Below are 24,419 nucleotides of genomic sequence, written 5' to 3'. Positions count from 1 at the left end.
TTTGAAAATCCTTTCATTGACTAATGATCTAATTTCCGACAATGCAGTTAAAAAAAATCCTAGTAAAATATATTCGAAAAGAAAATGAATGTGTAGTATCGCGTCCTCTTCCCTCGCTGGTCGTCACACCAATCCCTTGCTGATACTGCTCCCCGATTCATCTTCGCTATGTTCTCACTACTACACTCTCAGTAAACCAAAGTATGTTAATCGGAAAGGTAACTCTATTTTTACCGAGACAAAGATTCTTGATGACTAATATACTACAATCCCCCCCTTGGAATAAAAATGAATAAAACTATTACCTTTTGAGTTATTTATTTTAATATAAACACTTTTTACATTTTAATGAGCAATATAATCATCATATTTACTGGGAGCTTTTCGTATTCTTTTCATGTGTACTCCTGCAGAAGAAGGATCGATAGGATCATCATCTCGGACTTGTGGTTCGGAAACGGAGCCATCTTGCGGATCCTCTAAATCTTTATTTTCAACGCTCTCTAATACTTTTTTCAAATGAGCTGAGTTTCGCCTGTACTCTTTACCAGAGCTTGTAGATTTTATAATTGTATCAGATCCAACTTTGCTCTGCACGATGTACTCCTCGTTACTGAAGTTAGTATCCAGCTTATTACTCTTCCGCATACGTTTCGCCAGTACCGTATCACCCTCCTTAATTTTGGAGCTTTTGGCCTTTCGCTTACCATCTCCATAGTCCTTTCCTTTTTGTTTTACCACTGCATCACGCTCACGTACTGCGCCATCCTCGTTGAAGATCATGATCGATGGTACCTTGCTTTTGATGCGCCTTCCAAACATAAGTTCTTCCGGTGGTTTCCCTGTAGATGAATGCTTCGTCGAATGATACGTCAATATGTAATCACGCTTTTCCTTTCTCCAATCCAAACACAACTCCTGTGCGATACGGAGTCGTTTCAGAATTGATCTATTCTGCCGCTCTACCTCGCTGTTCGACTGGGGCCAGTAAGGGATTGTATTCACAATTTTGAATCCAGTTGACTCACAAAACTCTTTTAACTCTGTGCACTCAGCACTAAACTGAGGAGCATTATCTGCCCTAATAAACGATGGGATGCCGAACCTTCCGAACATAATAGCCAGTTCTCTAATCACATCGTTTGCTGTGGTGGACTCCATCTCGCAAACCTCGATAAATCTAGAATAATAGTCAATCACTACGAACAGACTTTGTCCATCCGGCAATGGACCAAGAAAATCTACCGCCAGTGTGTGTCAAGGATATGACGGAAGTTGACTGCGCGACATAGTTTCCGGTGGATCTGGTGCTGCCACAAGAGTGCATCCTCTACAGCCTTTTACGTAGTTCTCAACATCTGCATCCATTTTCGGCCACCAAACATTTGACCTTAAATGATTCCTCATCATCGTTATTCCCGGGTGACCATCATGGGCGGCCGACAACACTCTATTCCTTAGAGATCTCGGAACAACAATCCGATCCCCTCTGAGCAAAACATCTTCAAACTGGCACAGCTCATTTGTCACCACCCGGTATTCAATAGGCAAGTTATCTGGGTCCTTGAGTAGAGAATCCAAGACGCTTTTGATTTCAGGGTCCGATATTGATGCATCTTGGATTTCTTTCCACGTAAGGGCTGTAGAAGAAAGAGCTGACATAGTTACTTCTTGACTCTCTCTTCGTTAACGTCGAATGGTCTGGGAGTTTGTACCGCCAGGCGGGAAAAGGAATCAGCGACGTTTTCTTTGCCCGCGATATGTATCACCCTGTAGTCAAATGTTTGTAGCCTTAATACCCAGCGTTCGATTCGTGCGCACGGCTTGGAACGGATTGCAAACAAAAACGCCAATGCTTTGCAATCAGTCATAATATCGAACGATCTCCCTAGCAAATAAAACTGAAAACGCTCTACTGCCCAGACAATAGCCAGCGCCTCTTTTTCAGTCTGGCAGTATATACACTCAGTTTCTATCAACGATTTGGAAGCGAAACTTACTACGCGATGCTCATTATGTCGATTGAACTGAACTAGCAGTGCACCTAACCCATACGGACTTGCATCAACAATGACGGCCGTTCTATCTTCTAATCTGTAGATTCCCAGATTTTGGACATTACTTAAAGCCGATTTTATCTCGTTGAAAGAATCACCATGTTCTTTTGACCATTCAAATTTGACATCCTTTGCTAACAACTTTCGTAGAGGCTGATCTATAGTTGCCAAATTCGGTATGAACTTATTCATGTAGTTGGCTAAGCCAAGGAAACTGCGGAGCTCTTGTTCATTTTGAGGTTCACGAAAAGATAGCAAAGCTCGCATCTTCGTGGCAGATGGCCGGATCCCTTTACTAGAAATTCTGTGTCCCAGGAAGTCTAGCTCGGTAACACGAAACTGGCATTTTTCCCAGTTGAGTGCCACATTTCGACTTTTCAAACGAAACATCACCTGAAATAATTCATACTTTGTAAGGAATCGCCGTTTACTGAATAAAACAAGCTCTAGTCGAAATCCATCAAATCTACTTTATTGTTAATCAAAAACATGTTAAATTACCTCACTGAGCCGTGCGTCATGCTCCTCCATATCTTTCCCTTCGATGATGACGTCATCGAGGTACCAGGCTACACCCTCACACCCGGCTAGAATCTCATCCATAGCCTTTTGGAAGAGCTCTGGTGCAGTCACCAAACCGAAGGGCATCCGTTTGAAACGGAACAGTCCTCGTCCCGTGATGAAGGTGGTCACGTCCTTAGATTCGTCGTCGAGCTCGATTTGCAAAAAGGCCTCCTTTATGTCCAGTTTACTCCAGATTGTGCCTTTACCTAGGCGCGCAATGTGGTCATCAACCACCGGCATAGGATGATGCTCCCTGAGAACCGCCTCGTTCACACGGCGAAGGTCCAAGCACAACCGCACCTCACCGTTTGCCTTTCCTACAACGACGAGTGGGGATACCCAGGTGGTAGGCCCTATTTTCGGCTCAATAATGTCACGTCGAAGTAGCTCGTCCAACTTCTTGTTGACAGCTGCTTCCAAAGGAAAAGGTAAGCGGCGCATAGGTTGAAACACAGGAACCATGTTCGGATCCATGTGAATGAACGCTTTGACAACCTTAATAGTCAAGAAAGGCAATGGTGCATCGTCGACCTGATTAATATTCAATCCAACTTTAAGGATTCCCAAGCTCTTTGCCGTAGTGTCACTTCGACGACTAGGAATTCAGCCTGCATTGTTTTCTCACCAACCTCTATCTCCGCTACAAACGTCCCCAAAATCTTCAACGGATCGTTATTTCCGTAGGCCTTGAGAATCCTGGTGCTTCCTTTCGTGGATGAAATCAATTTTACGCGTTCCTCTTTCAGTTTCGACCAGGCAACATTGCTGATCAAATTTGCGTCGGCGCCGGAGTCAATCAGCATGTCCACATCAACGCCACCGATGCCGCACGTCAGAACATTGCTCTCATTGCCGGAATAAAAAGCATAGTATACCTTGTCCTGCTCATCTTCCTCCTTGGCGTTGCTTTCAACATTAGGAATCTGCTTTTCATCCTCAACCGCCCGAACTTGGTCACTGCCCTGAACAGGCGCAGTATACTGTTTCTGCTTACGGCACAGACGTTCGAAGTGGCCATAAATTTGACAATTTCTACACTGTTTGCCACGAGCTGGGCACAACTTCGAAGCGGCCAGATGATCTGCCCTGCCACAGTTGTAGCACGCTTTATTCCGCGCCGGATTGGACTTTGCCGATGTACCTCTGTTGGTCGCAAATCGTTCCTTCGACGGACCCACTCGACAAATCTTTTGCGGTGGCTCGTTCATCTCCTCGATTTGATGGTCCACACCTTCCAATGATATTCCCAGAGCTTCAATCTCGGCGAATGGCAAGTCTTTGAGCAAAATCCTTCTTCTAACCTCGTTCGAATTGCATCCCTCTACCACCGCATCGGTGAGGAAAATATCCGTTAGGATTTCTTCAATTTCGCCTCCGTAACGCTCAAAACCGCATTCCGAAACTTGTTGCTTCAATCGGATTATGAAGTCAGCAAATCTCTCTCCGGATTTTTGTTTGAGCTGGCGTAGCTTGCGACGTTCTGATGTAGTTTGGTGCCGAGGCTCAAAAAACTCATCCAATTTATCGACCGCTGCATCGTACCATTTTGGAACAAGGGAAACAACTGGCATATGGTCACGATCCTTCAGGTTCTTAAACACGGTTTGAAGCGCTGGTCCACCCAGATGCAGTAGCTTCGCCTTCATTACCTGCTGATCCATTACACCGTATGCCGCAAAGTAACATTCCAGAGATTCCTTCCAAGATCTCCATTCCTTGGCCAACTTGCCTGTCTCGATCTGGTTGCACCTGAACGGTGGCACCGGACGTGAATCTTCCATCTGGAATTGGAACAAACACAACCACCATTTAGAAACCTCTTCCAGGTTCCTAGCTTAGGCATCGACTTCATTCCAAACCCTCTCTCGGTTTTTTTTGATTCGTGGAAAATTCTGGAAATTTTCGCATGTTTCATGTTTTGTATCGGAAAATTCTGACAATTTTCACCACTCCAATCAACCAGTACAAAAAAAAATCCCTGAGATTTTCGCCAATTTCTGGAGAGGATCCTGGAAAACCCTTACCGGCTTTCGCAAAAAAAAACTCGGGGAAAACTTTTTTTTTTCCCCGCTAACCTCCAAAAAAAAAATCACTCAACATGAACAATCTCATACTTCAAGCAGAATTCTTGGAATTCATCCAACGCCGCTGCCATGATGTTGCGATAGGATTTAACACACTCGAAATTTCTCCCCAAAAGAGAATATTGTTTGCTAACTAAACGCCCAACATTCCCGTAATGGCACTTTCCAGCGTTTTATATAGATTTTGACAATTTTCCGCTATGCTTACCATGTTCTTTTGACGTGGGACTACGTCTAACCGGAATATATGGAGGGTAAAATGAAAACCTAAACACAGAACATGCAAGAAAAAATGAAAGATTTCGAATGCTATAGCTCGAACATTTCGTACTGGATAGGAGAGATGTTTGCATCACTTGATAGGGAATATTTCTACGCATCTATCGCAACTAACAAAATGTTGTTTTTCATTAGATAAATAATTGAATAACTGTAAAATATTAGGCGTTATCTAAACGCCCTAACTGCATCGTTTTGATTGGCCCGATTTACGGTTTCCCTAACACAGCCATCAAAACCAAGCAGCCTAGGGGAAATCGGCATTGCAAATTCATACAAATCGGGGGTATTTTTGTTCCGATTGACATGTGTTTCCCTAACACAGACTTCAAAACCGAGGTTTCTGGGGAAATCGTCTCTGCAAATAAATGCAAACTGCGAGTACTTTTGTCCTCGCTTGCCTTTGTGCAGAGTGGAATATGTCTGTCCTAACATGATCTTCTAAACTTAGGAACCTGGGAAAATCGTGCAGACACTAGAAGCGAATGAACTTCCCAGTTTCAAGCAAATTCGAGATTCGAGAAGTATGTACACTTTTGGGATGTAAACTTCAGAGGGAAATGTAAAATAAAATAATCGTTTGATAATTTTTTTTTGTCTTTATTGGAAAGATTTTCAGCCTTAGGCTGGTTCATCAAACGTTTGATAATTCTTCCGTACATATATTTTGTTCTAGTCATCATACCAAACGTAAAAGGTCCGTCATTAAATTTACTTGTAACGAAGAACAATCAATCACAATAAATGAATTGACTTTACACGGCATTTGTTCATTTTTTTCACTCACAGAGCAAATATATTGAACTCAATTGAATTTGGAAACTGTTTCATTCAATCAAGAATTTAATCAATACAAACGAATGATTGCTAAGCTAAGGTAGTTCCACGTGAACCTTGCGGTTATATCATAGATATAACCCACTAATTTTTTTTTCGCAATTTAATCCCTCCAAGTCGCCAGGTTGTAGTATAGCGTCCTCTTCCCTCGCTGGTCGTCACACCAATCCCTTGCTGATACTGCTCCCCGATTCATCTTCGCTATGTTCTCACTACTACACTCTCAGTAAACCAAAGTATGTTAATCGGAAAGGTAACTCTATTTTTACCGAGACAAAGATTCTTGATGACTAATATACTACAGAATGTTCAACTATTGTTTTAAAGAATAAAATATTTTGTAATAATTTTATATGAATAAATTGACAGCATATGAAATTAGAAACCGGAAGTGAAGCAACAAATTCTCAGAGTGTGAGACGAGCCTGTTCCGAGTTCCAGAAGATGATGATTTTCAAAATGCAAGTGGAGTCAAGCGTATGTTCGGGGCTAACCCAGCAAACATTTAATCGTATAACTTTGCACATGATAAGTTACATATAATTTCGTATCAAATCACAATCGCATAAAATATCAATCAAAATATCGATCATATATATCTAAAATCGCATAAAATGCAAAAACACGATTTTCCATGTCATCGATGGATTGAGTGGTAACGTTGTCGTATCAAATCGCATATCAGTCCAAAAAGCATCGCATATCGTTATATACGGCTTTATATGCGTACAAAATATGGCATATACGTATATCGCCTCCACTTTTGTGTGTATATGCTAGTTATCTGCATCATATATCATACAAATGTGTCTTGGTTGTATGTATATCGTCTCCAATTATAGCTATTCATACGACTTAATGTTTGCTGGGTAACACAACTGTGGACGACGGGATCACATTTCAACATCTGAACCATTGGCATAAAAGGGACTGTAAATTTGCTGTGACTTGAATTTGATTCCTGACAGCATGTGGGAGCAGCTGAAGTAGTCTGTTTACAATACATCAAAAGAAATTATACCTGAAGGATATGGTAGGGACGAATTCCTAATAATTTTCAATACTGTTGTTTTCGAATATTGAAGTTGGCAAGAAATCAGTTCGCGCTTTGGGAGACAAAACGTTTTGGGAGGAGCTGTATGTTTTGCTGGTGAGATTGTACATCAATCGAATTACTTACGAATGAATTGTTTTCTAAAATAAAAGTGCAGATTCATATAGACCAGAAATTAAATCTGTGTTCCAGTTCATCAGGTCTATTCAGGCTCCTTTAGAAACTGCGCTGGACCATAAACTGAATGATCTACTGATAAAGGACATGGTTGAGGTGAAGGGAGGCCCTGCTTCCTGATTTTCACCACTTGTAGTGGTTAGCAGACGCAACGTTGTATTAGGGATTTGTCTTAACATGCAAGGATTCAACAAAACTACTGCAAGAGCGCCGTCCGATGCCAGTCATTGACGAGTACGTTGCCAGGCTTGACAATGGTAGGCTTTGGGGCGAGTTGGGCATCGAAGACGCTTTCTTGCAGGTTGAATTGGCTCCGGAATCGAGGAATGTAGCAGTGCTTATTAGTAACGAAAGATATTTTCGTTTCAATTTGCTTCTCTTTCGATTGATTACAGACATGAGGTCGGAGAGCAGATGTTAGCTGCATGTGCGGGTACGTACTGATATCCTGACGATAATAGTGTGCTCAGGGGAGATGTTAAGGTGTTTGAAAGACAGATCTTTGAAATACTGGGAGAGGTATGTTTTCCGGATTCATAGGGTCAGGAAAAAGGGGAACATACAATTTCTGCTCTAGGTACCTTTTTGTCTGTCTCCAGGGTTGAGATGATTTTGAGCAATTTCATATCTGGTCAAACCACACCAGAGGAACCGTTGCACAACGTTTACAGATTGGATTAAGCCTTTCTTCGAATCAATCAACAACCAGAATCTTTCGATTGTATTGAGGTTTCAATGGACAATGTCCAAAACATTGCTACTACAAACAGATGTATCAGGGTGCAGTAGAATTGTCTACTGTGCTGGATGCACTTCATGACTGATTCATAGAAGTAATATGCAATCATTTGAGGGGTGTAACGATTCTACACATACATTTACGAAAGTGAATTCACGGTTGGTCACGCAAGAAATCATAATCTTGATAGAATCGAAAAGTTGCAACTTACTTTCTGCATCAGAGTCACCGAGCTTTGTCATTGCGATGACGTTCTTCTGAGAACTGACAGAATTGAGATACCTTTTACGAGATCAGGTACTTCGTGTTCCTCACGAAGGGCATATGGAGATGTGCATGATGAAATCGCATCTGCGGACAGCACTCCGCAGTCGAAAATACATGAAAGAATTTGTTAAATATTGTCGTTCATGTATTTTGATCGCTGCTCCCGAACCGCCTACATCGATGGTTCTTGAGAAAATGCCTCATAAATCATGGGAAGAAATAGTGGCGAGTTTCTTGGGGCCACTAGCGGACGATCAAACGATTTGTCTTCGTTGACTATCACAGTCGCTTCATTGTAGTATTTAAGATGATACAGACTACTGCAAGGGAAACCATCCTGCAACTTTGTGGACTTTTACTAAATACGGTGTACCACTGACATTGCGTCCAATGCTGAATATGACTTGTGAAGAATTTAAAGTTTTATGATATAGGAATACAACTGCTGAACACAATACTTTACTGACCAGAATAAAACGGTGAGTTGGAGCGACAAAGCCGTTCCATATTGAAAAAGTGAGAGCTTGCTCAGGAATTGGCGAGATAGAAAAGGGGTTTTGGACCAGCGCAACTGTTCATCCTACCACTGATCGGTTTCCATTTGACTTGGGAGGAGAGTACACAACAAACTTCCTCAGATTCTTCCCAAAGTTCACTGCGATGAAGGATCTAGTGATTTCGATCGAACTCAAAAAAGGAAAAGAGTGACATCGAGGAGTGAGATCAGTTATTAGTCAAACGGTTCAGAAAGAAAAACAAGATTAGCAATGATTTTAGGAATATTGTAGCACGACGATTTGAGGCTCATGTGACATAGCGATATCTGAAACTGGTAACTGGTTCTGGTTGTACAGAGTTACCAGATCTATAACCAGCGAATGAATTGACCAGCGTTAGTGCACTTACACCAAGGCTTTTGGTAAAGGATGTATTGCCTTAGGTTTCCGAGAACGAGTGATAATTGATCATTTAAGGATATGCAGAGAACAATCAATCATGAGGTAGAAGACAGAAATTGAAACGTAGTAACAAGGAGCCCAGCATTTTCAAGGACCATCTTCCACACTGAAAATTAAGGTAAAAGGAGGATTGTGGTGTCATGCTCCTCGTCGAAAGCGATGAGATCGCACAGCTCTATTAAAGGGATAACGTTGGACGGTATGGCAACACTGGGAAGGGGGAAAGAAAGAATAAGTACTTGAAGCGTGGAGGTGAAAAATATTGAGTGTGGGCAAACGCAGAATCAATTAGTTAAATCGTGTTTATTTTAAACTACTCCGAACCCTACACTGGGCAATCCAATTACATATTACATTTACAGCTATCCTCCTCTCCCTTCTTAAAGTTTCCACATAGTATAGTGATAGCGTCTCAATACTTTGAAAGTTTTTGTAACAAGTTTTCATTCGTATTTTAAAAGTTGTCGGTTTCAGCCAACAGGGTTTCGATCTAACCTGCACTATTCACCGCTATTCTGCATTCCGCCGGATTTACATTTCGTTCGAGTTATAATTTCGCTTTCCCTATTTCAAACGTTTTGCTCATTTAATGTTCGAAGAGAAACAGATCGAACGAAACGCAAAAACAACCCGAACGGAACACAGAATGGAATTTTATCAAGTCGTTCGAAATATTTCGAAGCGATCGAAACACAGAATAAGGCTGATTATTTATTTCACCTAAAACATCAATGTTTTTTTATTCTATGAAAATCCGAGTTCTACTAAAAAAAATATCAACAGATATTGTAGAATGGTTCATAAATAGTTGAAGAGAGGTTCTGTAACGATTTGAAGTCGAAGAAATATGGGAGGACTTGGAAATTTGTAGAAATCCTTAGGATGTCGGTTTTACCCTGATTTCCTCTAGCAAGCTCGCACTTAGGTTGTTACCCAGCAAACATAAAATCGTATAATTTTGCACGTGCCAAGTCTTACAAGAAATCCGAATAAATCATAATCGCATGTAATATCAATCAAAGTATGTATCGTGTATATTTGAAATCGCATAAAATGTAAAAACGCGATTTTATATACCAATATCAAATTAAGTCGCAATTCGGTATAATAAACATCAATTTTATGATGTATATTGTCGTAAAATATATTTAATCCGCATCATATGCGTATATTACGCTGATGCAGTTTATGTGTCGTATAAGCGTATAATTTAAATCGATTCAGTACTGTAGTAAATCGTGTTGCATACTGAAGAAAATCATGAAACAGTAATCATATTAGATCCTAATAGAGAACATCCCAGCAAACATTAAATCGTATAATTTTGCACGTGCCAAGTCTTACAAGAAATCCGAATAAATTATAATCACATATGATATCAATCAAAGTATGTATCGACGACGGCGCCAGTGGTTGTATGGTTAGCGTAACAGCCTCACAATCCGATCGGCCTGGGTTCAATCCCAGCTGGCGTCGTTGGGATTTTCTGAGGCGAAAAATCTCTGGTTACGTCTTCCTTCGGAGCGGAAGTAAAAGAAGTTGGCCCGGCTCATGAGTTGTTGAGTCTGATAGGTAGGAACAGGTGGAGTCGCCTCCCTGATGTCGGTGATTGGCACTAAAGTGGCGGAAATAGGCCGACGAAAAATAAGCGAAGATAAAAAAAAAAAAAAGTATGTATCGTGTATATTTGAAATCGCATAAAATGTAAAAACTCGATTTTATATACCATTATCAAATTAAGTCGCATATCGGTATAATAAACATCAATTTTATGATGTACATTGTCGTAAAATATATTTAATCCGCATCATATGCGTATATTACGCTAATGCAGTTTGTGTGTCGCATAAGCGTATAAATTAAATCGATTCAGTACTGTAGTAAATCGTGTTGCATGCTGAAGAAAATCATGAAACAGTAAATCATATTAGATCCTAATAAAGGACATATTACATCATATTGAAATGTCAATGAAATGCTGATGCACTCGAAAGTTTTAACCGCGGTTGAATTAAATTGCAGATAGCCGCGCGAGATAGCTGGTGGATGATAATTCAGACGACCGGAGTTCGAACCCATATCGGTGCAGTTTTCACCAAACATCAATCTGTGCCATTTTAAACATTCAATTCCACTCCCAACACGAGTCAATCAAACAATTATTATTTCTACAAACATGAATACTCATATATAAAAATGGCGATTTCACATTTCACGAAAATATTTTGCGCCATTTGTTTTTTTTTCTATGTCTGTAATAAATCGTATATGAGTATGGCACAAGTCGCTATTATAGCCGGTCAAAGTTGCATATTCATCCAAACAAATTCGGTAAGCATTTGCCATGTATGTATATGGCCTCCACTTTTGCATGCATATGCCAGTTAGGCGCATTATATGCCAACCAAATGTTAGGGCATATGATGTTATATATACGCTTGTTATGCGATTTAATGTTTGCTGGGTTAAGTCGCAATTCGGTGTAATGAACATCAATTTTATGATGTACATTGTCGTGAAATATATTTAATCCGCATCATATGCGTATATTACTCTGATGCAGTTTGTGTGTCGTATAGGCGTATAATTTAAATCGATTCAGTACTGTAGTAAATCGAGTTGCATGCTGAAGAAAATCATGAAACAGTAAATCATATTAGATCCTAATAAAGAACATATTACATCATATTGAAATGTCAATGAAATGCTGATGCACTCGAAAGTTTTAACTGCTGTTGAATTAAATTTCATATAACCCGCTCAGCTTTTGAGACGTGCAGACGTATTTTTTCGATTGCGCTTATCTCAAGTGAAGTACCCACCGTTGAAAATTTCAATATTATACTGTGCCGCGTCGCGTGATAAGTGTTCCGCGATGAGGCGAGAAAACACATTCAAAATTGATTATTCGCAAATCGCCGTGAAGCCGTCAGTCGAGAAACTTTTTGGTTTCTGCCGTTCGGTTCTCGGGTTGAAGAGGGAAGAAATCAAAAGACTTCAGTGCCATAGAGGTGATGCATGTGCGTTCGTTAAGGTCAGTGACCTGACACTCGCCCAAAAAATCGTTGACGAACGCGACGGGAAACATGAAGTGGAAAATGGGGGAAAAAAACAGAAACTCCGTATCACATTGGTAGACGGTAGTGTTGAAGTGCGTGTTCACGATCTCCCCGAAGATGTGCCGGAAAAAAATGTCGTCAATTTTCTAACCCAATACGGAGAAGTATTCTCGATTCGCGAGGTGTCAAATGTTTTTCTACCCATGCTCAACTCACGGTTGTCATCAACTGTTTTTAGTTCACAAACACGGTCAACATCAAATAACTTCTATACACTTTATTTCTCATTTTTTTTTTATCAAAGACACGATACTCTTTATATTAAATTATCTGAAGAAAACTCAACACGACCTATCGCGTGGCGTGTGTCTCTAGAACTGCCTTAACACTGGTTACTAAAGTCCTAAGCTAGTAGTTACAACAATTTGTGTAGAGTTTCACTGGGAGGAGCCAAGTTGATTTCAAAGGGGAATAGCCAATCAATCGAATGCAGTGTTCGATGTGAATGGGGTCAAGAAATAATAATGCTTACTGCACTCGTAAGCGCGCATATCGATTTCATGGGAAATCGTAAAGTGTCACGACGACTTTGTATATGGTCGCGTATTTCATCAGAATAGAACTAGGTTTGTTTTGGCTACTGGTTTATTGCCTTTAGCTGCGCGCGATATGATGTAAGAGTACATTCATATCGTCAGCGCACGTTGGCTTGTTTCTATGAATGAATGTGGGGAAAAGCAATTAACTAAATAATGCAGTTGTGCTTGAGGAATGTTTCATGGGAATTGTAAATCGAAGTGACTACGCATGAGTCATTTATTAAGAAACAATCAACTGCTTATGAGGATGGGTTTTGGGGATGGATTTAAAAAATGGGTTATGGAATGATATATGGCCTATGAAATATGGGATTTGAAATGAGATTTGGAAATGGGATTTGAAATCATACTACACCATCCCTCTTCGGGAGAATGATGTAATAAAATGAAATCATTCTTAGTATTCTGGTTTTCAAATAATTGTTCCTTGGCTTCTCTCAATGTTACAAAGTTTGATACATATAGTTTTTATTTCATTGATATAAATTTTATTCGAAAGTTCATGTGAATATTTTTAAATATATATATTGGATTTGTAAGATACTTAATAAATAATGTAATTTTAAACAGTTACCAAGATATTAAGGATAATTAAAAGTTTAACTAACTACTATACTCTTGTAATTGAAATATTTTTGAAATTATAGGGAAAAAAAAATTTTTTTTTTTGTGTTAAAAAAAATTCGTTTGGAATGGAATACAAATTGTTTGTCATATTTCTTGTTTATGTTTTTATTAATCTATTTTTGTGTACAACTTTTTCATGGTTTGTTCTAGGGTTTAAAATTTTACAATTAGGATCTAATAGTTCCTGCACTATGTATGGTCCATCGTAGAAAGGATCTAATTTCCTTCTGTTTTCTATTTTCAAATAAACTTTATCGTTTATATTTAAATGAATTGGGTTACAATTGTTTTCAGTATTGGTTGCTCTTTGAACTTTCTGATTTATTAACTTATCTCTTGCAATTTCGTTAGAACGTTGTATTTTAAATTTCAATTCTTTGCTATATTGTTCAAAATTATATATTGGTTCTGTTCCATTTTTGAATAATTCCTGTGGTAGTTTAGCTTTATTTCCAAAAACGAGTTCATGTGGTGTAAAACCATGGTCTGAATGTGGGGTTGTATTATAGTTGAAAGCATAGAATTTTAACCATTCATCCCAATCAGTTTGATGTTCATTAACGAAAGATCTCAGGTATTCATTTAAACACCTGTGATTTCTCTCTAACGATCCAATCGTCTGAGGGTGATAAGCTGTACTGAATTTTTGTTCGATTTTAAGCATTTTACAGATCTGCTCAAAGACTTCGTTATTATACTCAGTTCCTTGATCAGAACGTAAAGTTAGAAATGTTCCATAAGTCAAAATAAAATTGTCTACTAATGCTTTAGCAATTACATTAGCTTCTTTTGTGGGCACAGGAATCAATACGACATATTTTGTCAAGTCGCATTGGACACTAACTGCATATCTATTGTTGTTGTGACTTCTAGGTAAAGGTCCAACTGTGTCTATGGAAATAATTTCGAATGGATAAGATGAAGTTGTAGTTACTACTTGTTTTTCCTTGGTATGCTTTATGATTTTGTTTCGTTTGCATAATTCACAGGCCTTAATGAATTCTGCAATCGATCTTTTCATATTGCTCCAATTGTACACCTCTCTTATTTGAAGGTATAATCTATGTTGTCCGATATGTCCTTCAGTAGGGGTATTATGATAATTGTATAATACTTTTTGAATATTTTCCCTTTTTGTTAAAAATGTTGGTGGATTGTAAATAATAATTTCTATTAAATACACTCGTGCATTTGCTAACGTTTTAAAGTTTTCAATTGATAGCATTTTAAAAATTTCATCTTTAGTTGAGAGCGCTAATTTATTTTGGTTCATTTTAATCATTGATTCTTCCACTTTTAGAAGTGCAGATTCTAATGTCTGACTCCCATTTAAAATTCTTTGATGCACTTGCGCAATAATTTTATTGTTTTTCTTTAATATAAATTTTATTTCATTTTTGTCAACTTTTGTTTCAAGTTTAATTAATTTGTTGGTTTCTGATGGATTATTTGTCATGTACGTAGAGAAGTGATCAAGTTCTCTTGGTACAGAAATCTCTTTATCTGTTGATGTTACTATTCTGTCATCATTTTTTATGTTACGAGTCATTGCTCTCGTGCTTACTCCTAATATGTTTAAATTTTTTAGTTCGTCAGAAGTTGTTATTATTCTCGACAAAGCATCTGCTCCTACATTCGATTTTCCTGATATATATTCAATTGAAAAATCATATTCTTCTAAATCAAGACGCATTCTGGTTAATTTTGATGTTGGATTTTTCATTCCGAACAGATAAACTAATGGTCTATGGTCTGTTTGTACTAAAAATTTTCTACCGTATAGGTAAGGTTTGAAGTAATTAATAGCCCAATGTATGGCTGTTAATTCCTTCAGAATAACTGGTTTATTTTTCTCGCCAGGTGTAAAAGTTTTACTTGCAAATGCTATTGGTAAATTTCCGTTTAGTGTTTGTTGTGACAATACAGCTCCACAGCCAATGTCTGAAGCATCTGTTGTTAATATAAATTGCTTCGTAAAATCTGGATATTGGAGTAATCTAGGTGACATTAATGAATTTCGTAATATGTTGAATGCGTTTTGGCAATTATCTGTCCATCTGAATTTTGAATCCTTTTTTAGAAGTTGGTTAAGTGGATTTGCAATCAATGCAAAATTTGGTACAAATTTTCGATAATAATTACAAAATGCAACGAATCTTCTGACTTCATCTGCATTTTTTGGGATTGGGTAATTTTGAATTACTGAAAATTTAGAATCATCTGGTAACATGCCATGCTCTGTTATTTTATGACCTAGAAAGGTAACTTCAGTGCTAAAAAATTTGCATTTCTGAGCATTAAGTTTCAAATTATAAAATCTTAATCGTTCAAAAACTTGAGTCAAATTTGAAATATGATGATTAACTGAACATCCCGTGACGATAATATCGTCAATATAAATAAAGGATATTTCTGGAGTTAAACCAGCCATTGCAATGGTCATCATGCGTTGAAAACTGTTTGGGCTTATATTTAATCCAAACGGTAATCTCGTAAACTGATAATGTCCATTTTGTGTTGAAAATGCTGTAAATTTTCTAGACTCATTGTCCAAAGGTATTTGATGAAAACCTGACATGAGATCTAAAGTTGAAAAATATTTTGCTCTTCCAAGTTGGTCTAAAATATCATCAATTCTTGGTAGAGGAAATTTGTCTGCTAAAATTTTCTTGTTCAGTTGTCTGAAATCGACAACTAAACGCCATTTCTTGTCATTGTCACAAGATTTTTTTGGTACAAGAAGAATTGGTGAATTATATGGTGAAACCGAGGGTTCGATTATATTACTCTCTAACATTTTATTCACTTGTCTATTTATTTCATTATGTTGAGCATGAATCGTCTTGTAATTAGGAATATATACAGGTACTTTGTCGTTAAGAACAATATTCTGTGAATAGAAATTGTTTCTAGTCACATCCTCCTCTGGGAGACAAAATATATCTTGATATCTAGCAATTAAATTTTTAAACTTGTCTTTAGCATATATGGGGATTTTTTCTGTATCTATGATTTTAAAAATTTCATCGAATCTCTTATTATTTTTGTTATTACTATTAAGTATTGTATAATTATTTAAAATACTTAATGTAGGTTTAAATTCTGAATAGTGTATATACAAAGGTTTGTTTGTGGTATTTACAAATTTTACATAGGGTTTTGCTGGTGAAATTATAGTATTTCCACAGAAAACTCCTGGATAAATTTCTTCCGAATGAACTACCATATCTTCTATAATATTTAAATATGGTATCCTTCTAACTACTTCACTACGGCTTGGTAACATGAAGCCTTCTTTTAAATTATCTTCTATTGGTATTGAAATCTGTACATTAGCTATATTAAAGGTAAGTAGCCAATATTCATAGTCTATTAAACACTTATAATTTATTAAAAAATCCCTTCCTAGTATACCGTCTGCTTGTATTGGTAGGTCTGCGGTAACTAGATGAAAATCATGATTTAAAGTTAAAGTATTATTAAAACACATAGCTGTATTTGTTATACCTAAAGTTTCTACACTGTTTTCCGTAATTCCGGTTAATTTAATTTTATTGTTACTATTTACAGGTTGAGTTGGGAGAATATTTCGTGCTTTAAACAACGAAATATCTGCACCGGTGTCAATGATTAGGTTGCATACTTTATTTCCAGTCATGTGCACTTTGACCTGAATAAAGTTTGATGCATTTAAATTTATTGTCAAAATCGGTGAGTCTGACCGTAACAATTGTCCAGTTAGTCGACATCTGCGTTCAATTGTTACTGGTTGACTAAAAAATAATCAGAATTGTAATTTCCTGATTGCGTCGTTTGATTGTTGGGGTTAGGTACTGTATTGTTGTTATTGAATGGTACCAAAGCTTGGCAATTATTATCCGATTCAATTTGTGGATAAAATTGATTATTGTTAGTATGTGCGTTCCGTCGAGGAATATTTTGATGATTTACAGCGTACATCCTAGCTGGAATGTTATTTCTATTGTAAGTTCCGTTAGGATTTCTATTGTTATTCTGGTAGAAATTTCTTTGAGTAGGATATTGTTGTGACCCTTGGTTGAAATTTCTGTTAATGGGATATTGTTGCCAATTCCGATTGAAATTTCTGTTGTTATTTGGGTATCTATTCTGATATCCGCATTGAGAATAATTTCTCTGGTTGAATCGATCGGTCATCATTGAATTTCTATGGTTAATATTGTGGTTTAAGTACTTGTTATTATTCTGTCCAGAATTGTTTGGTTGCCTGTTTTTTATCGAATGCAGTACTACTGCATTTGTGTCTCTATTTCCCGTCTTCTCGTTCTCCACCATGACATTGATGGCTTCTTGGAGATTATCAAATTTTCCAATTCTTAACATCATTTTCGTTTCTTTATTTGATGTCTCGTCGATAAGTGTTTGGATTGCTGCCTTTTGAGACATTTTCCTCGCTACATTGTCAGGAATTTGTTCTCTAATATAAGTGTCTTTCAATTTGTCTGCTAAAACATCGAGTTGTTTAATAAAATTCTCGATTTCATTGGCGTTTTTCAATTTTAAATTTTTCAAATTAGCTAATGCTAAATCTGAATTTCCTTTTTCTTCACAATTTGACTTTATCTTGGTTGTGATCTCGTCGTATTCGATGGGAGTTGTGGAAAATAAGTTTCTTGCTTTTCCACTCAACTTTGTCAATATTACTTGAATCGCTGCAGCTTTATTTACATCTGGTACTATTGTACTAGTCAGATTAACTGCATCAATAAAGGATTTTACTCCACCTGGACTTCCATCATAGGTGGGTATAAGTGTTGCTAGTTCAGCAGCTGTCTTAATACTTAACGCCATTATCTTTTTGTTGTTTGCTCTTAGATACCAAACTACAATTTTTGCTAGTATTTTGAGCTTAAATTTTCTCTTGACCAGATTTATTTCACTGCGCACTCTTAACAATGAGTCTTCAGTGTCTGGTTTCAAATATTGGAGTAAGCCAGGAGGTTTTTCGCTTGTTTCCGGCTCACTGTCATATTCTCGTTGTATAACTTGAGAATTGTCAAGTAATTTTATACACTTTTGGTATATTACCTTCAATGCTCCGTAGGTTTCTACTTCTTCATTCCACTTAGATGCATTGATTCTGAATTCGAATGTTTTTAAAACTATTCTATATTCCTCCAAGTTTTCTTGTATTTGCTGTCTTTTTATTTCAATATTTTGTAAGGTCCTAGGTCGAAGTTTATTTTTGGTTAGGTTTTGAAATTCTTTCTTTAAATGGAATTCGATTTCTCTAAGTCGATCCATTGAAGAGAACTTGTTCGTTTAATTTGTACACCCTACTTCTCATTTTGTTGGTGTAATCTCTTGCCAGTTTCATAATCTATCCAGGTAATTGGATCATCTCCAGGCAATTCACGTATTCGAGTTAACAATTCTTCCCAAGAATTGAATACTTCGCTCGTTTGTAATGGAGCAAATGGTCCCGTTCCTTTACCTTTTCCTACTTCATCTAGGAATTCTAGAAATTCTTTGAGCTCGACTTCCGAAATCATTTTGTATGTTATTTGTATTTAATTATTGATGATAAAAAGATTAAATTTATTTTTAAATAGGAGGAGAGAGGAAGAGAGAAAAAAAAAAAAAAAAAATGTATATACGCATATGTGTTTTTATGCTATCTCCTGTAGACCAGCGATAGTTCGAGCGGCTCTCAAAGCTTCTGTCCGCGTACAATTTTTATACAGTTTGTAAACTTTGTTTAATGCAAGCAATAGTGTGATGATTAAAATCACACACAATATAACTTCATTAGTTTCATGGAATCGAGAATGCTGCTCAAGGTAATTTAGAACTGTGACCTGTGGATCTCCAGTATTCGTTACCTTTTTAGAGCTAAACAATCCCATGTTAGTTCATATTCGAATTCCTTAAAGTTTCATTATTATTCGTGTTACATTCGTGATTCATTAATTTATTTCATTAATTTATTTCATTAATTCTTTGATGATATTTGAATGATAAAAATTATTTAATTGTATAATATCTACTTGCATTTCATTTATTTAGTCTTCTTTTTTTTTTCAAATAACTCACTCTTGTTTCATCATATCATTTTGATTAAAAAAAAATTTCTGAAGTGAACTTTCATCGTATATAATCTACAGACGTAATCGATAAAAAAAAACAGATTTAATCATTTACTTGAAAACTTCCTTTGGACCACCGTCTAGGTTGATTTGCTGCTCATCTGTTTGCTGCTCACGCTGCTGCTGCTAGTTGATGGCCTTCGCCGGGAATTTTCTTCTGCGCCTCTTTTGGTTTTCTATCTACCCGCCTGCCAGTTCCTTACTGCTGGCAGTGGTCTCGCCTTCCAAGGAGCACTTGCGAGCCAACTCTTAGGCAGCTTTTTTCCATGTTCATTGCACAGGTCGTTGTTCACTGGACACTTCGGTAATTGTTGTTACAGTCCGTTATCTGACTTTTTTTTTTTTTTTTTTTTACATGGCCCTTTCGCACTGCGATACAGTTAGTCTTTCTTCTGGCACTGTTTCTCTCACTACTCAGTTAGCTGCTTTTTTTTTCTCTGGCACCGTTTCGCACTGCGATAAAAAAGTTCTGAAGTGATAATCAGTAATGTCCATGCTTTGTTCACTCCAATTTTTGGGTTCACATTTACTATCACAGTTTAGTACATTGTTGAGATACGGCTGGTTGGTTTTGCACACACTTTTTCTTGCTTTGTTTCACTCAGCCACACCAAGAATTTCGATTACTAATTCTTATCAGCGAACTTCATTTCACTCTTGCACCGCAGTACTCTTGCTCACTTTCATCCTCAATAATATTGCACTGGATCTCCTGGAATTCCGCCGATTTTCCGATGAATTCAAATACCGTCGCACATCTAGAGCTGTTACATCGGATCGCTTTTCCTGTGGCTCGTTTTACGTGTCGAGCACTATCATATCGCACTCGCATCCGAAGATTGCATGAATTCTTTTTAAAACACGGTCGCCATCATATGTTTTTCTACCCATGCTCAACTCACGGTTGTCATCAACTGTTTTTAGTTCACAAACACGGTCAACATCAAATAACTTCTATACACTTTATTTCTCATTTTTTTTTTATCAAAGACACGATACTCTTTATATTAAATTATCTGAAGAAAACTCAACACGACCTATCGCGTGGCGTGTGTCTCTAGAACTGCCTTAACACTGGTTACTAAAGTCCTAAGCTAGTAGTTACAACAATTTGTGTAGAGTTTCACTGGGAGGAGCCAAGTTGATTTCAAAGGGGAATAGCCAATCAATCGAATGCAGTGTTCGATGTGAATGGGGTCAAGAAATAATAATGCTTACTGCACTCGTAAGCGCGCATATCGATTTCATGGGAAATCGTAAAGTGTCACGACGACTTTGTATATGGTCGCGTATTTCATCAGAATAGAACTAGGTTTGTTTTGGCTACTGGTTTATTGCCTTTAGCTGCGCGCGATATGATGTAAGAGTACATTCATATCGTCAGCGCACGTTGGCTTGTTTCTATGAATGAATGTGGGGAAAAGCAATTAACTAAATAATGCAGTTGTGCTTGAGGAATGTTTCATGGGAATTGTAAATCGAAGTGACTACGCATGAGTCATTTATTAAGAAACAATCAACTGCTTATGAGGATGGGTTTTGGGGATGGATTTAAAAAATGGGTTATGGAATGATATATGGCCTATGAAATATGGGATTTGAAATGAGATTTGGAAATGGGATTTGAAATCATACTACAGGTGTCGTGGGGCGAGAACACCGAAGTCGAAGGCATACCACTCGGAATCTGGTCTGCCCGTATGCTAGTGAAACGTAACATTGACTCTTGGGTCACCATCGACGGAGAGAAAGCGTTCGTGATATACAAGGGACAGCTTCAATCTTGCCGCCACTGCAAGAAACAAGCGCACACTGGCATATCATGTGCCCAGAACAAAAAGCTACTGTTTCAAAAGAGCTACGCGAACGTGACGAAGCAGACTACTAGGTCCACCACCGGTCAACAACCCAGAAAATCAGCTGGTGCGAGACCACCAAATACAAAGGTAGTCGGTCATAAGTCCACCGTGCCCCCACTGTCATCACAGACAGTTTTTCCAGAACTGCCGAGTGTTGCGAGCCAGCCTGAACCCTCAGGTTCGAAATCAAATCAAAACAGTCAATCCGAGATCGCTCCTGGCACGAAAACGAACCCAAGCAGTCAGCCGGTAGCTCAAATACAACGCACTAAGTCCTCAACGTCTTTACTAGCACCACCACAAGCCGTCGTGGCCGTAGACGATTTCTTCAGAAAACCAGCGCTGCGTTCGCAGAGCAAGAGCAGCAATGGTAACGAAACTGACGACTCTACCACATCTATGAGTAGCAGACAAAACCGAGGACGACCAGCTGGAAAGAAATTCCGCCGAGATGACACCGACGACGATAGGAGTGAGGTAACAATAATTTAAATGGCCCTCACATCGTACAACATCTCGTCCATCAACATCGCTACCATCACAAACCCCACGAAACTTCGTCAATAGTCAAAGCCTCGACATCGTGTGTCTGCAAGAAGTAGAGAACGAACAGCTCTCCTTACCCGGCTACATCGTTGTCTTCAATGTAGACCACTCGAGAAGGGGAACAGCTATCGCTCTGAAGGAGCACATACAAGTCACTCACGTCGAGAGAAGCCTGGACAGCCGGCTGATTGCGTTGCGAGTGCAAGACACCACGATCTGTAATATATACGCTCCCTCCGGATCTTCGCAACGCGCCGCTCGGGAGAATTTCTTCCACGAAACGCTTCCCTACTATCTTCGTCATCAGACCACGAATATAATCTTGGCAGGCGACTTTAATTGTGTGCTTCGAACATGTGATTCAAGCAGCCCGAATACGAGTACCGCTCTCAAAGCTGCTGTCCAACAACTACAGCTGCTTGATGTATGGGAGAAACTGTGTCCGCGTGATAATGGTTTCACGTACGTACGAGCAGCGGTCTGCGCGATCATTTGCGAGTAGCACTACCCATGTATGTTCATTCACTGATCACAAAGCGCTGACACTTCGAATATGCCTTCCCCATCTTGGACCAGAGCATGGCCGTGGTTTTTGGTCCTTAAGACCATATCTTCTGACCGACGAGAACGTTGCAGAATTCCAGCACCAGTGGCAGTTCTGGACCCGGCAACGCAGGAATTATGGCTCTTGGATTGAATGGTGGATCGCGTTCGCCAAACCAAAAATCAAACAATTTTTCAAATGGAAGTCTCGAGCCGTCTTCGATGATTTCCTCTACAGTGAGCTGCGGCAAGCGTACGATGGGTACTACCAGCACCCAGAAATGTTGACCACTATCAACCGACTTAAAGGCGAAATGCTAGCGCTTCAACGGAGATTCTCTCACACCTTCATGAGGATAAACGAAACGCACGTGGCGGGAGAACCTATATCGATATTTCAGTTGGGGGAAAGACGGAGAAAGAAAACCATCATCACGCAACTGCAGACAGAGCAGGATGAAACGATAACAAATCCACGAACGATTGAGGCGCACATGGTCACCTACTTCTCGACACTATTCTGAGGCGGCGAGGGGGGAAAATGAGAACAGCTTCGTCTGCGAAAATATTGTTCCGTCGAACGACGAAGTCATAATGAGAAATATTACGACAGAGGAAATCTGGTCTACAATAAAAACGAGCGCACCCCGAAAGTCCCCTGGCTGCGACGGTATTCCCAAAGAATTTTACCACCGCATGTTCGATGTCATCCACCGCGAGTTGAACTTGCTGTTAAATGAGGCGCTCAGCGGCAATGTTCCTCCAGCCTTCGTGGAGGGCATCATAGTGTTGGTAAAGAAAAGAGGCGGCAATAACACAGCCCGATCATACCGTCCGATCTCTCTGCTCAACAGCGATTACAAGCTGTTCTCCCGTATCCTCAAAACCAGACTGGAGCGGGTGATGAGAGAACACCACGTTATAAGCGATGGGCATAAATGCTCGAACTCGGAGCACAACGTCTTCCAAGCTACTCTCGCTCTGAAAGATCGGATAGCGAGTCTTCGATATCACCGACGTGCAGGAAAGCTAATCAGCTTCGACCTCGACCATGCGTTCGATCGGGTCCAACATTCTTTCCTCTTCGAGACCATGCGATCGCTCGGCTTCAACCCCGACTTCATTGCTCTGCTATCCTGCATTATCAGTCGATCCACTTCTCGACTTTTAATTAATGGACATCTCTCTCGTCCGTTTGAGATCCAGCGATCGGTGCGACAGGGGGACCCGTTGTCAATGCACCTCTTCGTACTATACCTACATCCTCTGGTATGCAGGCTTGAACATGTGTGCGAAAACGATCTGCTGGTGGCGTATGCAGATGACATCAGTGTGATCGTCACATCGGCAAGTCAAATCGAAGTTATGAATGGGCTGTTTACTCGCTTCGAGAGGGCTGCCGGGGCAAAACTGAACCTAAGTAAAACTGTGGCTGTTGACGTCGGTTTTTGTGAAGGTGAAACTATCAACTCCCAATGGCTGCAAACAGCCCATGTTGTCAAAATCTTAGGTGTTATTTTCACAAATTCCATACAACAGATGACAACTTTGAATTGGAGCGCGCTGGTGGGGAAATTTTCGCAGCAAATGTAGCTACATTCTCTGCGCACGCTAACGCTGCATCAGAAAATCATCATGCTGAATACGTTCGGCACTTCCAAGATATGGTACATTGCGTCCATATTACCACCGTTGGGTATACATACAGCGAAGTTAACATCAACGATGGGAACATTTCTGTGGAGAGGAATAGTTGCCCGCGTCCCGATGATGCAGCTGGCGCGTAGCATAGAAGAAGGAGGCCTGAAGCTGCAACTACCAGCGCTAAAATGCAAATCACTTGCAATAAACCGACATCTGCGAGAAATCGAATCCCTTCCTTTCTACAAATCCCTTCTATTCCACGCAAATCCCCGTCCAAGAATCCCAATAGATCTTCCCGACCTTAAAACAATTCTAGCAAACCTATCCCAAATTCCCCACCAAATCCTACAAAACCCTTCCGTCGGTGCAATCCACCAGCTCTTCATCAAGCGAACTGAAT

At 39.1% G+C, this 24,419-nt stretch overlaps 1 protein-coding gene across 1 annotated transcript; it reads right to left on the bottom strand.

Moving 5' to 3' along the window:
- Nucleotides 1-345: 345 nt before the first annotated feature.
- LOC129766288 (uncharacterized) lies at nucleotides 346-1,161 on the bottom strand. Its single transcript, XM_055766809.1, has one exon. The coding sequence runs from the start codon at nucleotides 1,159-1,161 to the stop codon at nucleotides 346-348; it is 816 nt and encodes a 271-aa protein (XP_055622784.1).
- Nucleotides 1,162-24,419: the final 23,258 nt, after the last annotated feature.

The sequence above is a fragment of the Toxorhynchites rutilus genome, chromosome 2 (assembly GCF_029784135.1).
Source record: "Toxorhynchites rutilus septentrionalis strain SRP chromosome 2, ASM2978413v1, whole genome shotgun sequence".
Classification (NCBI taxonomy): Eukaryota; Metazoa; Arthropoda; class Insecta; order Diptera; family Culicidae; genus Toxorhynchites; species Toxorhynchites rutilus.
This window is presented reverse-complemented; position numbering and strand designations above follow the sequence as displayed.